Source organism: Mus musculus, chromosome 2 (assembly GCF_000001635.26).
Source record: "Mus musculus strain C57BL/6J chromosome 2, GRCm38.p6 C57BL/6J".
Lineage (NCBI taxonomy): Eukaryota > Metazoa > Chordata > Mammalia > Rodentia > Muridae > Mus > Mus musculus.
The window spans coordinates 11,898,271-11,917,470 of NC_000068.7; the positions used below are offsets into that span (position 1 = coordinate 11,898,271).

A 19,200-nucleotide genomic window follows, 5' to 3' on the forward strand; every position below is an offset into this window, starting at 1 on the left:
TTAGGGGGACTCTCCAGAAATCCATGCCCTAGGATGCTAGGATGCAGGGCTGGTTCCTGCCAGGGAGAGGTCTAGAACTAGAAAGCAGGTCACCAAGTCTGGTTAGGTCCCTGACATCCAGGTGAACTTGGGATGTCACCTGTTGTTCTCATTCAGTGTGTGTGTGTGTGTGTGTGTGTGTGTTTGTGTGTGTGTGTAGATTGACAGGTAGGCTGTCAGGCTTGGCCTCCTGGCCTTCATTTTGAACTTTTAATACTTTCTATAGCTGTGTAGTGTGTTGGGGTGGGATGTGTATCCGGGTGTCAGAGGACAATGGTTTGGAGTCAGATGTCTCCTTCCACCTTCAAGATTTCTGAGAACAGATCTCTTGAGGTCACCATGTTTGCAGGGCCAATGCCTTTATCCCCTAGCCCACTCCCAATTTGTCATTAGTCTGCTCCCAGGAGACCCTTTCTGTGTCCATCTCTGACTTGTGGGATGTACTAGCCACCCCTAGGACACCAGAATACTGTCCTCAGTCTTCTTGGCTGGTTTTCTTGTGGGACCTGATGATGATCTTGGCCCTTGAGTCTTAGTTGCCTGGAATCTGGGAACCTCAGTCTATCAGCCTCTAGATTTTAATGTCTGCTTTGATTTCTTTAGGAGTTGTAGGATTAGTTCGTTTCCCTAATCTTGATTTAACTTTGGTGAGTATCTATCTAGAAAATCACCCATTTCCTTCAGATTTACCAGTTTTACTTGAGAAGATGCTTTTCAGGGAAGACCTAATGATTTTTAAGTTTTCTCAGGGTCTGCTCTTATGTTTCCCTTTTGATTCTTGTTTTTGTTAATATGGATATCATCTCTCTGCCTCTTATTTAGTTTGTATAGTGGTTTGTCTATCTTGTTGATTTTCTCAAAGAACCATCTCTTTGTTTGGTTGACTCATTGTCCTGTTGTCTTTGTTTCTAATAGATTGATTTCCATCCTGAGCTTGATTATTTTTGGTGTCTACTCCTTTTGGGTGTGTTTGCTTCTTTTTTTTTTTTTTCCTAGAACTTTCAGGTATACATTTAGGTTGTTATTATGAATAATATCCATTTTTTTTTAATGAAGACACTTTTTCCTCTTAGCACTGATTTCATTGTGTCCCATAAATTTGGGTATGTTGTGCTTTCACTTTCATTTAATTCTAGAAAGTCTTTGATGTTTTTCTTTACCCCTTCTTTGACCTGCTGGCCATTAAGTAGAGAGATAAACATACCTTGCTCTTGTCAGTGCTTCTGGAGCCACCAAAGTCATCTTCCTTTCCTGGTGACTCCAGCTAAATCCCCATAGACCACACAGTGGGGGCTCAGTGGCTTTTTTTCCTTAGAAATGAAGGCAAACAAAGGGTAGGGTGACTGAGATGTTTTAGGAAAGTGTCCTTGAGACTAAACCAGTGCAGACTTGAGGAGTCTCCAATAAAGGCCATGATAAGTTGAGCTAGCAAGCCAATTTTCCAGATCAGGTCTTGCGCATGCACAGCAAGCATGCTGAGAACCTCTATCACAGTTGTTGGACCTCAGCTTTCCCATTGGTCAGAGTGTGCATGCCTGTGTTTAGATGCGTTGCTTGGTAACAGTGGAACAGCCTTCAGTTGACCCGAGAACCCGCACTGCTTGGACTATATTCTACTGACTTTCTTTGTGGGTGCTTTGTCCTGTTATTGCTGACAGTGTTGACAAGATTTACTCTCAGATCTACATCAGTGTGTTGATTCTGAGAGTGGCCAAGAGCCAAGAGGGAGGGGAAGGGTCGGGGTGACTCCGGGTGGGTGGGTGGGTGGGGAGCTCCGCCATGAGTTTCCTGTGCTGCTGGAACCAAAGGCAATCCTCCACCAGCCAGAGGGAGTTCTTCCCAGGCCCTGGGAGGACACAATGGAGTGCTACTAGCTTCCATTCCCTCAGACAGCCCAAAAGCTACAAAGCCTTCAGAAAGATCCACAAAGCTGCTAGCCTGGGTCATGTTGCCACGGTTCAGCGCAGACTGGAACTTGGGAAAAATGGCATTAATGACCGAGACAAGAATAACAGGTGACTGGGGCTGGGAGTGAGGCGAAAGGGGCAGGCTGGGAGGTAGGTAGAGAAAGAAAGTGTCAGCTTCCCTAAGTTGCCCCAAGGACTAGGACTAGGAAGGATCTGCCAATGTTTTCCTTGCTGGTGACCTTTGTCACTAAGGTGTCCTGGTAATCTCAGTGCTTGGCAGTTCTTCTATTGCTCCATGAAGTCTGAGGAGGGAGGCACTGCTGACCTAGAGCTGTTTACCACAGAACTCCCTTGGTTCTTGAATTTCTTAATGTTTTGATATCCAACCCTCCTCTTTTCCTGTTTCTCTCCCAGGCACTATAGTAGGTTGACTTTATTTTCATGCAGGTGTTAATACATTTTATTCCTTCAATCCCACAAAGTAACTTGCTTTAAGTAATAGGCACCCTTTCAATTTGGAGTCTGAGTACACCCATGGGAAGTATACAGAGAACCAACATGAACTCCTGCAATGCTAACTTTACTCTTTGGAGTCATTTTCAAAGGCTAGCTCTAGCTGAATTTCAGGTTTCTAGAAACTATGGTCTCATTTTGTAGCCCACGGCAGACATTCAGGACCACATGATTTATCTTCTGGAAGGTTTAGCTTTCCTTGGCCTGTGGAGAGCCACACAGACTGCATCCCCTTTACTCCTACCTGACCTTGATATTTCTTTGTGCTTTTCATCATCTGAAAACTATACTATAGCTTTGGTTTCCCTCAGCAATTTTGTATGGAGTGGTTTGTTTCCCATCATTTTCTCAATCTGTACATCACAAAGAATTCACATCCAATATGCCATCCTAGTCAGATGGCACCTTGGTTTTTTTCCTTATCTGTGATTTCTGCCATGAACACATGAAGTTTCTTGGAAAGGGCCAGATTATGAATATGGTACATATAATAATTCTCAAACATATTTGTTTTGTATTTTGATATACTCTCTAAACACCCAATCCCTTTAGATTTATAAAACAACTGTTAATGAAAAACTGAAGGTTTGTTAATTAATCAGTTTATTATATACACAAAAATAATTAGACATCATTATTTTAGCTGCAGTTTTCTGAAAATGTTATAGAATATGTTTATCACAAATGCAGGCTTGCTTTCTTTCCATTTATAGTAGTTTTTCAAGAGGTTTAATGACTGCAGTCATAATAGTCAGCAGGAAAGTATAACTTTAAAAGTGAAAAGCTGTCCATTTAATTGGTTATTGGCTGTTGTTCTGCTGTATATTGCTTTTATTATGTTTAGGAATGGGTGTTGAATTCCTGATCTCTCCAATACTTTAAACATGAAGGGATGTATTTTGTCAAATGCTTTTTCAGAACCTAATGAGATAAACATGTGATTTTTTTTGAGTTTGTTTATATAGTGGATTAAATTAATGGATTTTTGTATTTTGAACCAAACTTGCATCCCTGGCATGAAACCTACTTGATCGTGGTGAATGATGGTTTTGATGTGTTCTTACATTTGGTTTGCGAGAATTTTATTGAGTATTTTTGTATCTATATCATAAGAGAAATTAGTCTGAAGTTCTCTTTTTTGCTTGGGTCCTTGTGTGGTGTAGGTATCAGAGTAATTGTGGATCCATAGAAAGAATTGGGTAGTATTCCTTCTGTCTCTATTTTATGAAATAGTTTGAGGAATATTGGCACTAGCTCTTCTTTGAAGGTCTGATAGAATTCTCCACTGAAATTCCCTGTCCCTAGGCTATTTTTGGTTGGGAAGGTTTTGTTGTTGTTGTTGTTGTTGTTGTTTTGTTTTTTAAAATAACTTCCTCTATTTCCTTAGGGGATATGGTCCTGTTTAGATAGTTTACCTGCTCTTGATTTAACTTTGATATGTGGTGTCTGTTTAGAAAAATCATCCATATCACTTAGATTTTCCAGTTTTGTTGAGTGTTGGCTTTTGCAGTATGATCTGATGATTATTTGAATTTCCTCAGTTTCTGTTGTTATATCTCCATTTTCTTTTCTGATTTTGATAATTTGGATACTGTCTCTGGACCCTTTGGTTAGTTTGGCTACACATTTTTCTATCTTGTTGATTTTCTTAAAGAACCAGGTTTTGGTTTTGTTGATTATTTATATCATTTGGAGAAGGCTAATATTCAAAATATATAAAGACACTCAAGAAGCTAACCACCAAAAAACAACCTAATGAAAAAGTGAGTTATCGGTCTAAATAGAATTCACAACAGAGGACTCTCAAATGGTCAAGAAACGCTTAAAGAAATGTTCAAAGTCATTAGTGATCAGGGAAATGCAAATCAAAACGTCCCTGAGATTCCACATTACACCAATCACAATGGCTAAGGTCACAAACTCAGATGACAGCACATGTTAATGGAGATGTAGACAAAGAGAAACACTCCTCCATTGCTGGTAGGACTGCTAACCAGTACAACCACTCTGGAAATTAATCTGGAAGTTCCTCAGAAACCTGGAAATAGATCTACCTGAAAACCCAGCTATACCAGCTTTGGGCATATATCCAAAAGATGCTCTACCATGCCACAGGGGCAAATGTTCCACTACGTGCATAGCAGCCTTATTAGTGACAGACTGAAGCTGAAAACAACCCAGATGTCCCACAATGGAAGGATAGATACAGAAAATGTGGTTCATTTACACAATGGAGTATTACTCAGCTATTAAGAGTGAGGACATCATGGGTTTTGTAAGCACATGGATGGAACTAGAAAATATCATCCTGAGTGAGGTAACTCAGACCCTAAGGGCATGCATGGTATGAACTCACTACTAAGTGGATATTAACCAAAAAAGTACAGAATACCTAGTATACAATCCTCAGAACTCAAGAAGTTAACAAGCTGAAGGGCCCAAATGAGGATGCCTCAATCCTACTTGGGAGGGAAAAGAAAGCAATCATGGGGGCAGAGGAAGGGACCCGGCTGGGAGAGGGGATCCATCCCATCTCTAGAACCGAAACCAGACAGTATTGCTAATGCCAAGAAGCACTTGTTGACAGGAGCCTGATATGGCTGTCTCCTGAGAGGCTCTGCCAGAGCCTGACTAATACAGATGCTGAAGCTCCTAGCCAACCATTGGAGCAGAATGGGTTCCAGTAGGTTAGAGGAAGAACCAAAATTGCTGAAGGGATTTGCAACCCCATAGAAAGGACAATATCAACCAACCAGACTACCCCCCTGCCCCCGCACCCCAGCTCTCAGGAACTAAACTACCAACCCAAAAGCAACCGATTTGCTCTCTGTTGGGTATCATTACTCAGCCTATGGAACATTGGCACCCACAGTGTGTCTTTTCACAAATTTAACAAAAGAATACCCCATAGACACCCCACACAGCAAACCTGATGTGGAAAATCCCACAGTTAAGGCTCTGATTACAGGTGATTCTAAGTTGTGGCAAGTTGTCATTTAAACCAATTCAACATAGCTTCCTGAATATTGAAATACATATTTATTTCAATAAATGACAACATGAATAACCTATATTGCAACTATTTAAATGAAAAACTTTTCTTAAATGTGTCTTGATGTGGAAATAATAAAACAGAAATTTAAAGATTTGATAACATCATTTATCCAGAATATAAATAGGAACACATGCAAGCATACAAACACACACACACACACACACACACACACACACACACACACACATAACACACATGCCTACAATGCAAACAGGCACACACACACACATGCACACACACATGCACACATATAACCTTAACCCTGCGTGCACACACAGAGATATACAGACACACTGACACACACACATGCCCACAATGCATACAGGCACACACACTAATAAACACATGCACACAAACACATATACCACCATGAACACCCCAATACACATGAACACACACATGTACACTCATGACATACATGCACACACACTCATGAACACACATATGCACACATCCAGACACAAAGACACATATACATTCATATACACTCACATGCACACAAGCATACACAAACACACACTAACACATATAAGCACTCTCATATGTACTCAAAACCTCACAGATACACACACACACACACACACACACACACACACACACACACACACAAACACACACGACAATGAATGACTGTAGTCCAAAGAATCAACCTGGAGTAGCAGCAAATGCTAATGGAAAGGTTTTGCAGTTAAGATATTCACTTGCAGTTTATATTCTTTTGTTAATGTTATTTCCTCACTTAATGGGAAGAGAATGATCACAGAGAATATGTTAATTTATACCTCTTATGGCCTGATGATAAAACAACTGTAAGTACAGTCTTACTCATTCCATGATTTATGGGTTGTGAGTGATAATTAAAAGAATTGATAATTAAATTTATTAAAATGCTCCAAATTTTTCAATATAAATCATTGAACTCCTAATCTTTATCTATTATCTTTACTCAGTAGTTCACCAAATTCACTTGGATTTTCTGTTATGTAGCATACTTATTCTATGGCTTGTAAATGGCTTTCACTTTTTTTTTTTTTGGTCTTTCTTTTTTTAAAGTAATTAATTAATTACACTCCGTATTTTATTCCCCTCTTCTGGTACACCTTTGGACTGTTCCACATCTCATACCATCTTCCCAAACTCATGTCTCCACGAGAATGTCCCCACCCCCCAACTCCACCCAACCAGACCTCTAAACTCCCTATGGCCTCCAGTCTCTTGAGGGTTAGGTGCATCTTCCCTGACTGAACCCAGACCTGGCAGTCCTCTGCTGTATATGTGTTGGGGGCTTCATATCAGCTGGTGTATGCTGCCTGGCTGGTGGTCCAGTGTTTGAGAGATCTTGGGGGTCCAGGTTAATTGAGACTGCTGGTCCTCCTACAGGGTCACCCTCCTTTTCAGCTTCTTCAAGCCTTTCCCTAATTCCACAGGTTCCACAGCTTCTGTGCACATTTTCTTGAGCTGAATAGAAAGTTTAGAGAAATGAGTCTAAATTTCAATAGAAACTTTACCTCTTTCCTTTCAATTAGCAGCATTTCTGAATTAAGAAATTGTAAAGAGTAGTTACTTTGAAAAATCATACCAGTATCTGAAACTACTATCCCATAATTGAAACTTCACATTTCTTCTTCTTCTTCTTCCTTCTTCTTCTTCTTCTTCTTCTTCTTCTTCTTCTTCTTCTTCTTCTTCTTCTTCTTCTTCTTCTTCTTCTCCTTCTTCCTTCTTCTTCTTCTTCTTCTTCTTCTTCTTCTTCTTCTTCTTCTTCTTCTTCTTCTTCTTCTTCTTCTTCGTCTTCGTCTTCGTCTTCTTCTTCGTCTTCGTCTTCTTCTTCTTCTTCTTCTTCTTCTTCTTCTTCTTCTTCTTCTTCTTCTTCTTCTTCGTCGTCGTCGTCGTCGTCGTCTTCTTCTTCTTCTTCTTCTTCTTCTTCTTCTTCTTCTTCTTCTTCTTCTTCTTCTTCTTCTTCTTCTTCTTCTTCTTCTTCTTCCCCTTCCCCTTCCCCTTCTTCTTCTTCCCCTTCCCCTTCCCCTTCTTCTTCTTCCCCTTCCCCTTCCCCTTCTTCTTCTTCCCCTTCCCCTTCTTCCCCTTCCCCTTCCCCTTCCCCTTCCCCTTCCCCTTCCCCTTCCCCTTCCTCCTCCTCCTCCTCTTCTTCTTCTTCTTCTTCTTCTTCTTCTTCTTCTTCTTCTTCTTCTTCTTCTTCTTCTTCTTCTTCTTCTTCTTCTTCTTCTTCCTCTTCGTTTTCGTTTTCGTTTTTGTTTTTGTTTTTGTTTTTTGAGACTGGGTTTCTCTGTGTAGCCCTGGCTGTCCTGGAACTCACTTTGGAGACCAGGCTCACCTCAAACTCAGAAATCCGCCTGCCTCTGCCTCCCGAGTGCTGGGATTAAAGCCGTGCGCCATCATGCCCAGCTGAAACTTCACATTTCTTAACACTGTATAAATCTAAATAATGTATATGAGAATTGCATGTATAGCAGTGTGCCAGAAGAGGGCGGTGCCAGATCCCATTATAGATGGTTGTGAGCCACCATGTGGTTGCTGGGATTTGAACTCAGAACATCTGGAAGAGCAGTCAGTGCTCTTAACCGCTGAGCCATCTCTAAAATTATCCATACTTTCTCATTTGAGTCCTGGTTTTTCTTTAGCGAAAGATTTAGAAATCAAAGAAATAGTTATGTTCAGAAATCATTTGCTATTATCATATCCGCTTTTCACATCTTGAATGTATTTAAGTATTATGACTAGAACTCCCAGAATTCTTTAGAATATATCACCTGTGATTCAAAGTAAGCACAGTTGGTTATGATTCCTACACACTTTATGAATTATGAAATCTAAAACCTGTTATCAGGTAAAGCTCAATACATCATGAGTTATAAGCCTCATGCTAGTGTAAAGTTGTCAGAGTGTCATAAGCCAGGCAGAGTGTGGTCACTTGTGATGCCAGGTACCAGTGGCCTACAGTGGGAAGGTTGCAAGTTTAAGGCTCCTGAGACACATGGTGAATTCAAGACCAACCTGAGCTCTGTTGCAAGACCACGGCTTAAAGAGGAATATCCAAGCATCTAAATGCTGAGCAGTTTCATGGTAGAAACAGCTCTAAATCCTTTGCATGTGTGTTTGTTCAATAATCCCACTATGACCTGTGAGATGAGTTTACTCTGATTCCCTTTTGTGTATGAGGGGCTTAGATATGGAGAGGATAAAACAGTGGGTAGCAACAGAGTTTAAAGTAGGATTAGAATCCAAATTGAGGTAAGTTCTAATTTAGAATAGTTACTTTAGCCAACTGTGCTGGATGGTTTTAGGTCAACTTGAAGCAAACTAAAGTCATCTGAGAGGAGGGAACCTCAACCGAAACAATTTCTCCTTAAGATCTGGTTGTAGGCAATTCTGTAGGGCAGTTCCTTACTTAGTGATTGATGGTGGGGGACCCTGCCCATTGTGGGTGGTGCCATCCCTGGGCTGGTGGTTCTGGTTTCCATGAGAAATCAGGCTCAGGAAGAGATGGAGTGCAAGCTAGTAAGCAGCCCTCCTCCACAGCCTGCCATAATCAGCTCCTGCCTACAGGAGTTCCTATACTCACAACTTTTAGGGATGAGCTGTTATCTAGAACGGTGTGTGAAATAAGCCCTTTCATCCCCAAGAAGTTTTGGTCATTGTGTTTCATCACACAGTGGAAATCCTAAATATGACAACTTGGTACTAGCTTAGAGGTGATTGCCATGACAGAGCTGACCATGTTTTTTTTGGGTGAGGTGGGGTGAGGTGGTTGTGGGTGTGGGGTGGGAGGGTTGCAGAAGGACTTTGGAATATTGTGCAAGAAATGCCACTAAGTTTTCAATACTTGGTGAGCTGTTCTGTAGGAGCTTGGTAGTTAAGAATGTTGAGAGTTCCACCCATAGGGTTGCAGATCCCTTTAGCTCTTTGGGTATTTTCTCTAGCTCCTCCACTGGGGGCCCAGTGATCCATCCAATAGCAAACTGTGAGCATCCACTTCTGTGTTTGCTAGGCCCCGGCGTAGTCTCACAAGAGACAGCTATATCAGGGTCCTTTCAGCAAAATCTTGCTAGTGTATGCTAACCAGTACCCCGGAGCTCTTGACTCTAGCTGCATATGTATCAAAAGATGGCCTAGTCGGCCATCACTGGAAAGAGAGACACATTGGACTTGCAAACTTTATATGCCCCAGTACAGGGGAACGCCAGGGCTAAAGAGTGGGAGTGGGTGGGTAGGGGGGTGGAAGGATATGGGGGACTTTTGGGATAGCATTGGAAATGTAAATGAGGAAAATACCTAATTAAAAAAAAAAAAACGAAAAAGAATGTTGAGGGTAATTCAGTGGATGGAGGCCTGGCTTGGGAAGCTTCTGAGGGCCATTAGAAGACAGACTGTGAGGACCATTTCTATCTTCCTCCCCATGTTGCTTTGGCTGTGTTGTTTCATCGCAGCAATGGAAACATAACTAACACATCAGGCATTCAACTCAATGATGGTATCCTTGCCTCTGATATAGGAATGTATGTACCGTGTTTCCAACACTGGAAGCAAAAAAATATCTTTGACTTGGCTGCCCCAAGTTAATGAGAATTACTTGAATAATTGTGTGGTTTTGACCTATTTTTGTAAAAATTCTTAAAATTTCTTCATTTTCACAGAACTATGTTACACTTTGCTTGTGTGCATGGCCATCCGGACGTAGTTGCCCTTCTAATAGAGCAGAATTGTGACATTGATCTCCGCGACAGTGACAACAGCACAGCACTAATTAAGGTAGACAGCACCCAACAATTTCAGGGTGACACAGATTCAATAGGGATTCTGGGAATAAACATGATCTCAGCTAAATGCAAATAATTAGTGAAATCTATGGAATTTTTGTTTTTCTCATGTTTCCCATCTATTTTTTGATTTAATACCCACAGGCTTCACAGTATGAGCGTGAAGAATGTATCGCCATGTTATTAGAACACGGTGCTGATCCAAATGCTATGGACAGCAGTGGGAACACAGCACTGCACTATGCTGTTTGGCATAACAACATGTCAATGGCAGCCAAACTGCTGGCCCATCATGCTGACATCACTATAAGGAATGAGGTACAGAAGACACAGCTTTGATTTACAGATTATTTGCTACATACTTTAAAATATTTCATTGGGGTCCTGATGCAGCTTTAACATAAGAATCTCTCAAATGTGAGATGTAATAAGTGAATTTTATAAATCTCACAAACTTAAGACTTGTCTAGATGAGTCAGATTTGATGGGAACTCCATCTTCCCAAGCTTCCCTTCCCTGAAGCACTTTCTCCTCCTTTACTCTCCTGATGAACATTCTAAAGAGAATTATTACCTCCATCCGTGGCAAGTCTGAAGGTCTTTACAATTTCCCTATGGGTACTCTCTTAACTGTAGCTGTTCAGGATTTCATGTTGTCTTATACTTCCAATGCATGAACAAACATCAATAAGATACCGGGTTTCTATATTACAAGTGCCTAAATTATGAATCTTCCTGTCAGTTAATCCACATAGTACCCATATCAGCATGTCAGTTCATTTCATAGAGTTCTGACAACACTGGACTTTCATTTGTAATTGGTAACTAGAGAGTTGGTTTGTCCATTAATTTATGAGACAGAATTTTACACAATCAAGGTTGGCCTGGAACTTGTTATGTAATGAGGATGACAGTGAACTTGTATATTCCTTAACCTCTGAAGTAATGGGCTTTTGGACATTCTCTACCATGCCTGGCCTATGAAAACTCATAGTTGACTTTGATATTCATTTCCAACTAAATAATTATTTCAGTGACAATGCAATATAGGTGAAGTAAAAACTATTGGAGAAGTTGTTCAGGGCACATTGTCAATTGACTGCATTTTATGCTGATTTTCATTACAGCTTTATTATAAAGAACTAGACTAAAAAGTCTAATTCCCCAAATTTAAATCATAGTTGAAAAGTTTTCAATATTTTTCATGAGAGATTACTTAATTGCATCTCTAGCACAAGGTTTAATCCTTCATATTTCAAAGAATATTATTTTCCAGAATATGATGTCTAACATAAATGCCATGTTCATTTGTTAGAGAAATAGTATTAATATGCATACAATATATGCATGGAAGAAATACTGTGCCATGTTATCCTCTCTGCATGGTGCTTTTTTGGCAAGCATTCTCTGCTTCAGTGACTTGGAGCTGACAGCATTTCAGAAGCATTTGCATTCTCACCAGGCTATGGAAGAAACTGTTTAGACTCTACTAGTGGTATGAGGAATCCATGGCAGACATTTTGTTTCAAGTGGATCATTAAGGCATGGTTTGTGAATTAACTGATACATGTATCAAATGCACTCTGATGGCTCATGAAGAATGGATCTGTATGAGAGCACAATGTTTGAGAAGGTCAAGAATGTGGCTCACAGACCCTCAGAGGATGTGAGCTCCACTGTGTCTTCCACATGATTGTCCATTGAGAAATATCAAGTTCTGAGAGTTATAAATTATTATTTTTTATAGGATAGCTTCACACCACTTAAACTGGCTCAATTAAAAAACCATGACAACCTGGCAAAACTTTTAGAAAACAAGGAAGAAAAGATAGAGGAAGTTGATGAATTAGACAGGTAAAGTTACTAATTCTTTTATCTTTTTGTTTTTATGGAATTCTATAGTGTGCACAATCCCTGAAGCCCTGTTGTTGGAATTTCCAATCCTATTACATAGGTATAAAACCCCACGTAATCCAGATATTATAATTATAAGCTGTATGCCTGGCAGTTCTGGCACTGTACTAAATTATTCACCAGTTATGAGACCCCTTGCTTCTTGAGGTTTCTCCTGACCAGGGGGTTCTGGTTTATGGTGGCATCTCCTCCTCTCCCTCCACCCTCTCTTCTCCCCTCACCTTCCTCCTCTCCTCCTACCTATCCCACTTCCCACTCTTGATTCTCCTTTTCTCCCTTTCTTCTACACTGCCCAATCACTGGCTTAGTATAGATTTTGACGTCTATATTCTGATATTTGATTAAAAATGAATAGCTTAAACATTAATTTTTAAAAAAATCTGTCTTTTATATTCATTTCTTTAAAAACTGCAATAGTAACTAAAAGTACGTTTTGGAAAGAATTTCTTCTCTTCAGTGACTGTTTTCTTCAAAGATTTTTCTTTTTATTTGTTTGATAGTGAATCCCTAACATCCTCAACACTCATAACTTTGACAAGTGGGGATTGCCTTAAGATTTTGATCAGCCACAGTGAGTAGTAGGACAGACACAGACAAAACCCAAGTCTGTCTTCATGCACACAAGCACGCACGCACACATGCACACACACACATTTGCATGCATGGAGACACTCAATCAGGTGCACCCCCACACATGCAAACACACTCTTGCACACAAATGCACACATAGACACATGGGTGCGCGCGCACACACACACACACACACACACACACACACACACACACACACACACCCTATTGGTCATTGAGCCTATCTTTATTTCAATAACGTGTGCATTAATAGGTTGTGTAGATTGAGCATTTTAGTGTGAAAACCACTGGAGAAACATAGGCTAAAAAAAAAGAAGAAGGACTCTGGTTCTCCTCCAACTATTTCCACTTCACTGAAGACACATGAGAAGTTTAAGTGTTTTCTAATTTATGTGGACTGGAATTGGTAGGACATATATAGAAAAGACAAATGCAGTTTGTAAATTTCATGTTTTTATAGCCCCTGGAATTCCTCCCAGAAAAATAACATATCCATTTATTCTTAAGTTTCCTACATTTTATCTTTCAATTTTTTCAACTGTTTCATGGGACTCACTGTACATTTTGGACAAAGTGAAGCCATGAGTTCTTTTTATATGCATGGTTGATTTGAAAATGATGAAGGCTATTTCTGTGTTGCAAAACTTAGTTTTGTACCAATGACAGGTGGTTCTCAGACCATTTTCAATTCACCTAGCAAAATTATGTGAGTCAGTAACTGGACACCAGTGTAGCCTACGGGACAGTGATTTTTGATATGAGACTTATTTTTCTGTGAACGACATTCGAAATGTTGGTCTATTTACCTCTATTAAACAAAGCATCAGATATTATGTTTTCCCCTTATCCTAACTAGCATAATACTGGATTTACATTTATTATTTAAAAATTATTATTATTATCATCATTATTTTAAATTGTATGCTCATGTTTGTGCTTGTAGTTGAGTGTGCAGATGTGTGCAGGTGGCTGAAGAAGGCACAGGTATTAGATGTCTCTGGAGCTGGAGTTAGAGTTGGTTGTGAGCCACACAGCCACACAGTGTCCTGGCTACTGCACTCAACTCAACTCCTCCTGTGCAGAAGCTGTACCTGCTGTTAACTGGAGCTGTGTCTCCAATTGTAATTTCCATCTTTTTATGATTATAGTAGTGGTATAAATTGTATATCAATGTTCCTCTTCTTTTCTAAAGCTTATTTCCTTTGTAGGAAATAAATTATTTTATTTGTAATACCTGGTAAGTTTTATGGATAGGGGAAATAAACTTTTTTGTGTGTTTTATTTTACAAATTTAATATTCATCTGAAAGGATATCATTTTTCTGTAGGTCTTCAAAGAAAACTTCCGATGAAAAGGAAGAGGTATGGGAAATTAATTTAAAATCATATTTATTAAGATACAGCATAAAGGTCAAACTAATACATTATAAAGTGAGTTAGAAATATGGGATCCATCCCATAAACAACCACTAAACCCAGTCACTAGGCAGATGCCAACAAGAGCTTGCTGACAAGAGCCTGCTGACAGGAGCCTGATATAGGTGTCTTCTGAGAGGCATTCCCAGTGCCTGGCAAATAGAGAAGTGAATGCTCACAGTCATCCATTAGACAGAGCACAAGGTCCCCAATGAAGGACTCAGAGAAATACCCAGGGAGCTGATGAGGACTGAAGCCCCATAGAAGGAACATCAATATGAACTAACCAGTACCCCCAGAGCTCCTTGGAACTATACCACCAATCAAAGAAAGCTCATGGTGGAACTTGTGGCTCTAGCTATATATGTAGCAGAGGATGGCCTAGTCGGTCATCAATGGGAGGAGAGGCCCTTGGTCCTGTGAAGGCTGTAGGCCCCAGAATAGGGGAATGTCAGGACCAGGAATGGGAGTTGGTGAGTTGGGGAGAAGGGGGAGACAGGAGGGGATAGGGGATTTTCAGAGGGGAAACTAGGAACGGGGATAACATTTGAAACGTAAATTAGGAAAATATCTAATAAAAAATTAAAAAAAGAAATATAGTAAAAATAAAATAAAAATTAAGATTCTTTTGTTATATTCAAACATTTCTTCCCAAAACATTTGTAAAAGTCACCAATAGTAAAGGTGTCTTTCCTGTCAAAATTAGGTCTTTCAGAAGCATCTTGCTTGTTACTTATGTAAAACATGAGTATTTGTCTCTTCTTTATATTTAGTATATGGTGTACACAACATGAAGATATCTGAAATTGCTATTTTTCATTTTGTAGGTCAAAGAACAAGGAAATCTTGTGTTTGACAAAGAACAAGGAGATCTTATGTGTGACAAAGAACAAGGAAATCTTATAGTTGACCTTAACGAACTAATATCAGCATCTGAGGGAAACTTAGAGGACTGTGAGATGATCAGTTTCGACACTATTCTGCATCTTATTGAACAGCTCAGGAGGCAGAGCAAAGGTAGGGGTTTTGCATGCAGCCTCTGTGTGTGGTATTGACGAGGGTGAATTAGAGTATTGCTCATGACACAGGCATGCTTGATATCAAAGAACAGGAAACTAGTCTCCGCAGGAGCTGCCACCAAGCCTTCTGAGCTTCAGTAAGCAAGCATGACACTGTGGCCTTGGGGTTGTTACATTAGACTCATGTGTTACAACAAAATGGAACAGGCCAGAATGCCAATACAGTAAGTTGGTGGGCTGTGCCTTTTCATTACTTCTTCATGTGGCTGGAGGATTGAAGCAGCTCTCTGGAGTCACTTTGGTAAAGGATGCGGAATTCCTCCATGATGGCTCTGCCATATGATAGTTTGAGGAGACACTCTTAGACTACAGCTTGTGCTTTATTGGCTCCTCTCTTTTACTTGTCTTATGGTAACATTGTCTTCTATAATCTTTAAAAAATATTTGATTTTTATTATACCTGGGTGTGAGCATCTGTTTGCATGCACAGACTAGAGGAGAAGTTCAGGTGTCCTGCTCTATCATTATCCTATTTATTCCTTTGAGATGGTATCTCATTGAGGCTGAAGGTAGGTTGGCACACCAGCACTAATAATCTTGTCTGTTGCTCTCAAAGGCTGGGCTACAGGCACATGTGTGTCATATGTATTTTGTATGGAGATTTGAACTCAAGTTCTCATGCTTGCACAGAACACCAGAATACATTGAGCTAGCTTCCTTGAGGTTGATGTATCTAATTTTTATCTGCTCCAATGAATTACAATATTGTGGGGTGTGGGTGTTAATATATTCGTGTATGTGTGTGTTTGAGTGCACATGCATGTGTGTATGCTGCATATCTGTATGTGTTCCTGTAATGCATCTTCCTCAAGTGCTCTCAATCTTATTTCTTTTGGAATAGCAACTCTCAGTGATGCCAAAGCTAACCAATTCAATTAGGTTGGCAAACCAGTGAGCTCCATGTATCCTCCTGTCTATGCCTCCCTTTCATTAAGATGGCAGGAGATACCAACATGCATAGCTTAAGAAAGGAAAGCACAACAACAACAACAGCAACAACAACAACACACACACAAACCCCAAAACACCCTCAAACCTGCTATGTTTTGGGTACTGAGGTACAAATTCGGGTTAGAATAGCTTGCATAACAATCACTTTAATAACTGAGAAATCTTGCTGGAACTCATCCTTTCAAATGATGTCACAACATTTTGTAAGGTTAGATTTTTAAATACATACTTTAATAAGGGTTCTCAAATGCTTCAATCACCTTTCTAGCCCACCATCCAAAGGTAGGGAAAAAGTTTGGAAATAGGACATGTGGATATGTACCTGTTTTAAAGTAGTTCTTGGGGGGTGATTCGAATCCCCACAGTCAAGAAAATATCAGTCCAGTTCAGTAGTCTCAGGATACCAACAGTCTAGTACACCAAACATGAGTCAGCAATGGTGGCATGAGTCAGCAGAAAATACCAGGCCTTCCCTGAGTAGGCCCAAGTCAGCAGGAGCTACAAAGACCAGCTGGAATGCCAAGAATTCTCTGCAATGCCTCTTTCAACAAAGTGGATAACAGTAAAGAGGAAAAACCAAGGCAGAGTTGCACAGTTAGCTATGCAAGCCTCCCTTCTACTGTCTTTGAGTTCCACTTAGAATTTCTCCAAACATGACTTGTCCTCCCTTGGGACTTGCTTCATCAAAACACCATCTGTGTTTGCATCATATGACAAAACCAGAAACTTACACTTAAACATTTTAAATATACACAAATGTTTTCTTTCTCCCAAAATATAACTTTTCAACACACTGGTGAGAGCAGGTTGTACCAGTGCTCAAAAGCGTTGTTAAGACAGATTGTCTGTGTTTAATGTGCCATATAGATTTATGTGTAAAAGATACATACAATTATGAGAAGCTTCTTAATTTAGAGAGAAATTTATTGAAAAGAAAAGCTGCACACATAAGATTTACCTATGTCACGTGGCCTTTTCCTCACAGTCTCATAAGACTTGAGCTTATCATAGTTGCAACTAGGAATGTCCATGAAATGTGATCAGTTTTGTAATATGCATCTTAGCATTTTTTATATTCTTCTATTGTGCACAGTCTTTGTACTAGTTTCAAATTTAAATTAACACCCATATCTGTGTGTCCTTACAGTAATAAATGATAAACTATTTAAATAAAACCCATGAACTCATGATATACATTTATTTATTTTTATTATTTATTATTTATAAACATTTGTATATAACTTAATGTAATTGGTATAATATAATTATAATTATGATTTTGTTTTATCTTATTTGATGTCAAAACTTAGTTTCATTTCATTATCATTTGAGTCTGTAATGTTTATTTTATGTCTTTCTTCTTGCTCCATTACATTCTATCCATTTCTTCTGAATTCTATATATGCATTTTATATTGCTTATAGACAGTTTGATCCTCCCTTTGTTGTTTGTATAATCATTAGGTAAGCCACAACAAATGTTATCCTTTCTATACCTTGGTTGTAACCAGTGTATTGCTTATTCTCTTTTACTAAAGCATGACATTGTTTTTTGCTAACTATGGTTCTGTGAATTATTCCTGGTTCAGTTTGGCATATGGGAAGACATGCCCTCTTCCTGGCACTGTGAGGACACCCGATGCTCTCCTTTAATTGTGTGAGACATTGAGTGTCTAAGCCCCAGAATATTTCCTGGAGTACTCATGTTGTGTGCTCTGTAGTATGTTCACAATGGCCTAGTGAGATGCCCAGAGCATCATCTCTTCTTTGTGTCTTTTTTCCAGACTTCTGACCTGTGATTTCTGGCTGCCTTATTCACCAGCTCAGCTCCAGGAGTCTGGGGGAGTCAGAACAGCTTTGTCCTCACCCTGTTCTAACCTAGTCTGAACTATCTCTTAGCACAGAGATAGAGAATTGGGGTAATATCATCTAACTATTTTAGTGTTTATTAGCTAACAATTTCTGACATGTCTGAAGTATGTAATCTTCAGTTTTTAAAACACATTTTTTTCTGATTTGTGTTGTTTGAGGTAGGAATCGAAATCAGCACCTTTTACTTGACCTTGGGTGGAATTGGAGAGCAGTAACCTCTGGGCACTTGCTGTAGATCACTGGCAATGTGCCTCCTCACACTCTGACCAGCTGTTTCTTGTTCTCACTTCATGCCTACTCCTCTCTTCCATTAGGACATACTCCTGCATGCCTATTTGACATTAAAACTTTGTTTGATTTCAGTATCATCTGAGTCTTTAATGTTAGTTTTTATGTCTTTCTTCTCTTCTCTATTTGGTTTTAGGCAAAATACTTTAACTGTCTTCTCTTTTTACCTGTAGATTGTACCATGTATTCCACTGTGTCCTCAGTATACCTTTCTGCAGTGCACCATAAGTTTATGTGAAACTCTATTCTGGTTTATTTATGAAAAGTGCTGCAATACTTAAATTGTGCTTTTTATCCAATACAGATTCTGGCAGCCTAGTGCAAGTCTGGTTTGCAGTTTCTTCATATAAAAGATCAATGGAAATTAAAAAACTTAATTGTGAACTAATCACAGAAGAAAATGAAAGTTTAAGAAATGACATTATTGTAGTACAAAAAGAAAGGTCTCAAATCGAGTTTGAAAAGACTAAGTTGCGAGCAGAGATACACAATATGAGGTATGATGCCCCAATATTTGAGAACTATTTTAACTGTTTACATTAGAGGATAAATAGAACATTTGTAGTTTGTCACTAACTCTTAGGACAGTTCCACTCATTTGCTGATATTTCTCTCACTTAAAATCTCCTCTTCCTGACATCTGCACCATCCTATCACTTCTTAGTGCCTGACAACTTAGGATTCACCTACACTGCTTTACACACAAACCACTCAGATGTCCTGTATCTACACAGGGCCTTGCCTCACTGACTTTTCTATGCAATATGGCTTCATCCCACCATTGTCATGTTACACTTGAATTTTGA

The 19,200-nt window shown here is 39.5% G+C and overlaps 1 protein-coding gene across 1 annotated transcript; it reads left to right on the plus strand.

The window, feature by feature from the left end:
* Window positions 1-1,818: 1,818 nt before the first annotated feature.
* Window positions 1,819-18,632, plus strand: Gm34768 (predicted gene, 34768). The gene is made up of 7 exons (XM_006497581.1): window positions 1,819-2,054; window positions 10,164-10,278; window positions 10,431-10,604; window positions 12,033-12,139; window positions 14,118-14,151; window positions 15,033-15,222; window positions 18,568-18,632. Exons 1-7 carry the CDS (start codon window positions 1,819-1,821, stop codon window positions 18,630-18,632), a joined length of 921 nt encoding a protein of 306 aa, XP_006497644.1.
* The last annotated feature ends 568 nt before the right edge of the window (window positions 18,633-19,200 follow it).

Bases quoted from the DNA above. Each gene is read 5' to 3' on its own strand.
- Gm34768 (XM_006497581.1), top strand. From the start codon at position 1,819: ATGAGTTTCCTGTGCTGCTGGAACCAAAGGCAATCCTCCACCAGCCAG. The intron at 10,279-10,430 runs GTAGACAGCACC...TAATACCCACAG, and splicing joins ACAGCACAGCACTAATTAAG to GCTTCACAGTATGAGCGTGA. The intron at 15,223-18,567 runs GTAGGGGTTTTG...TTTTACCTGTAG, and splicing joins GCTCAGGAGGCAGAGCAAAG to ATTGTACCATGTATTCCACT.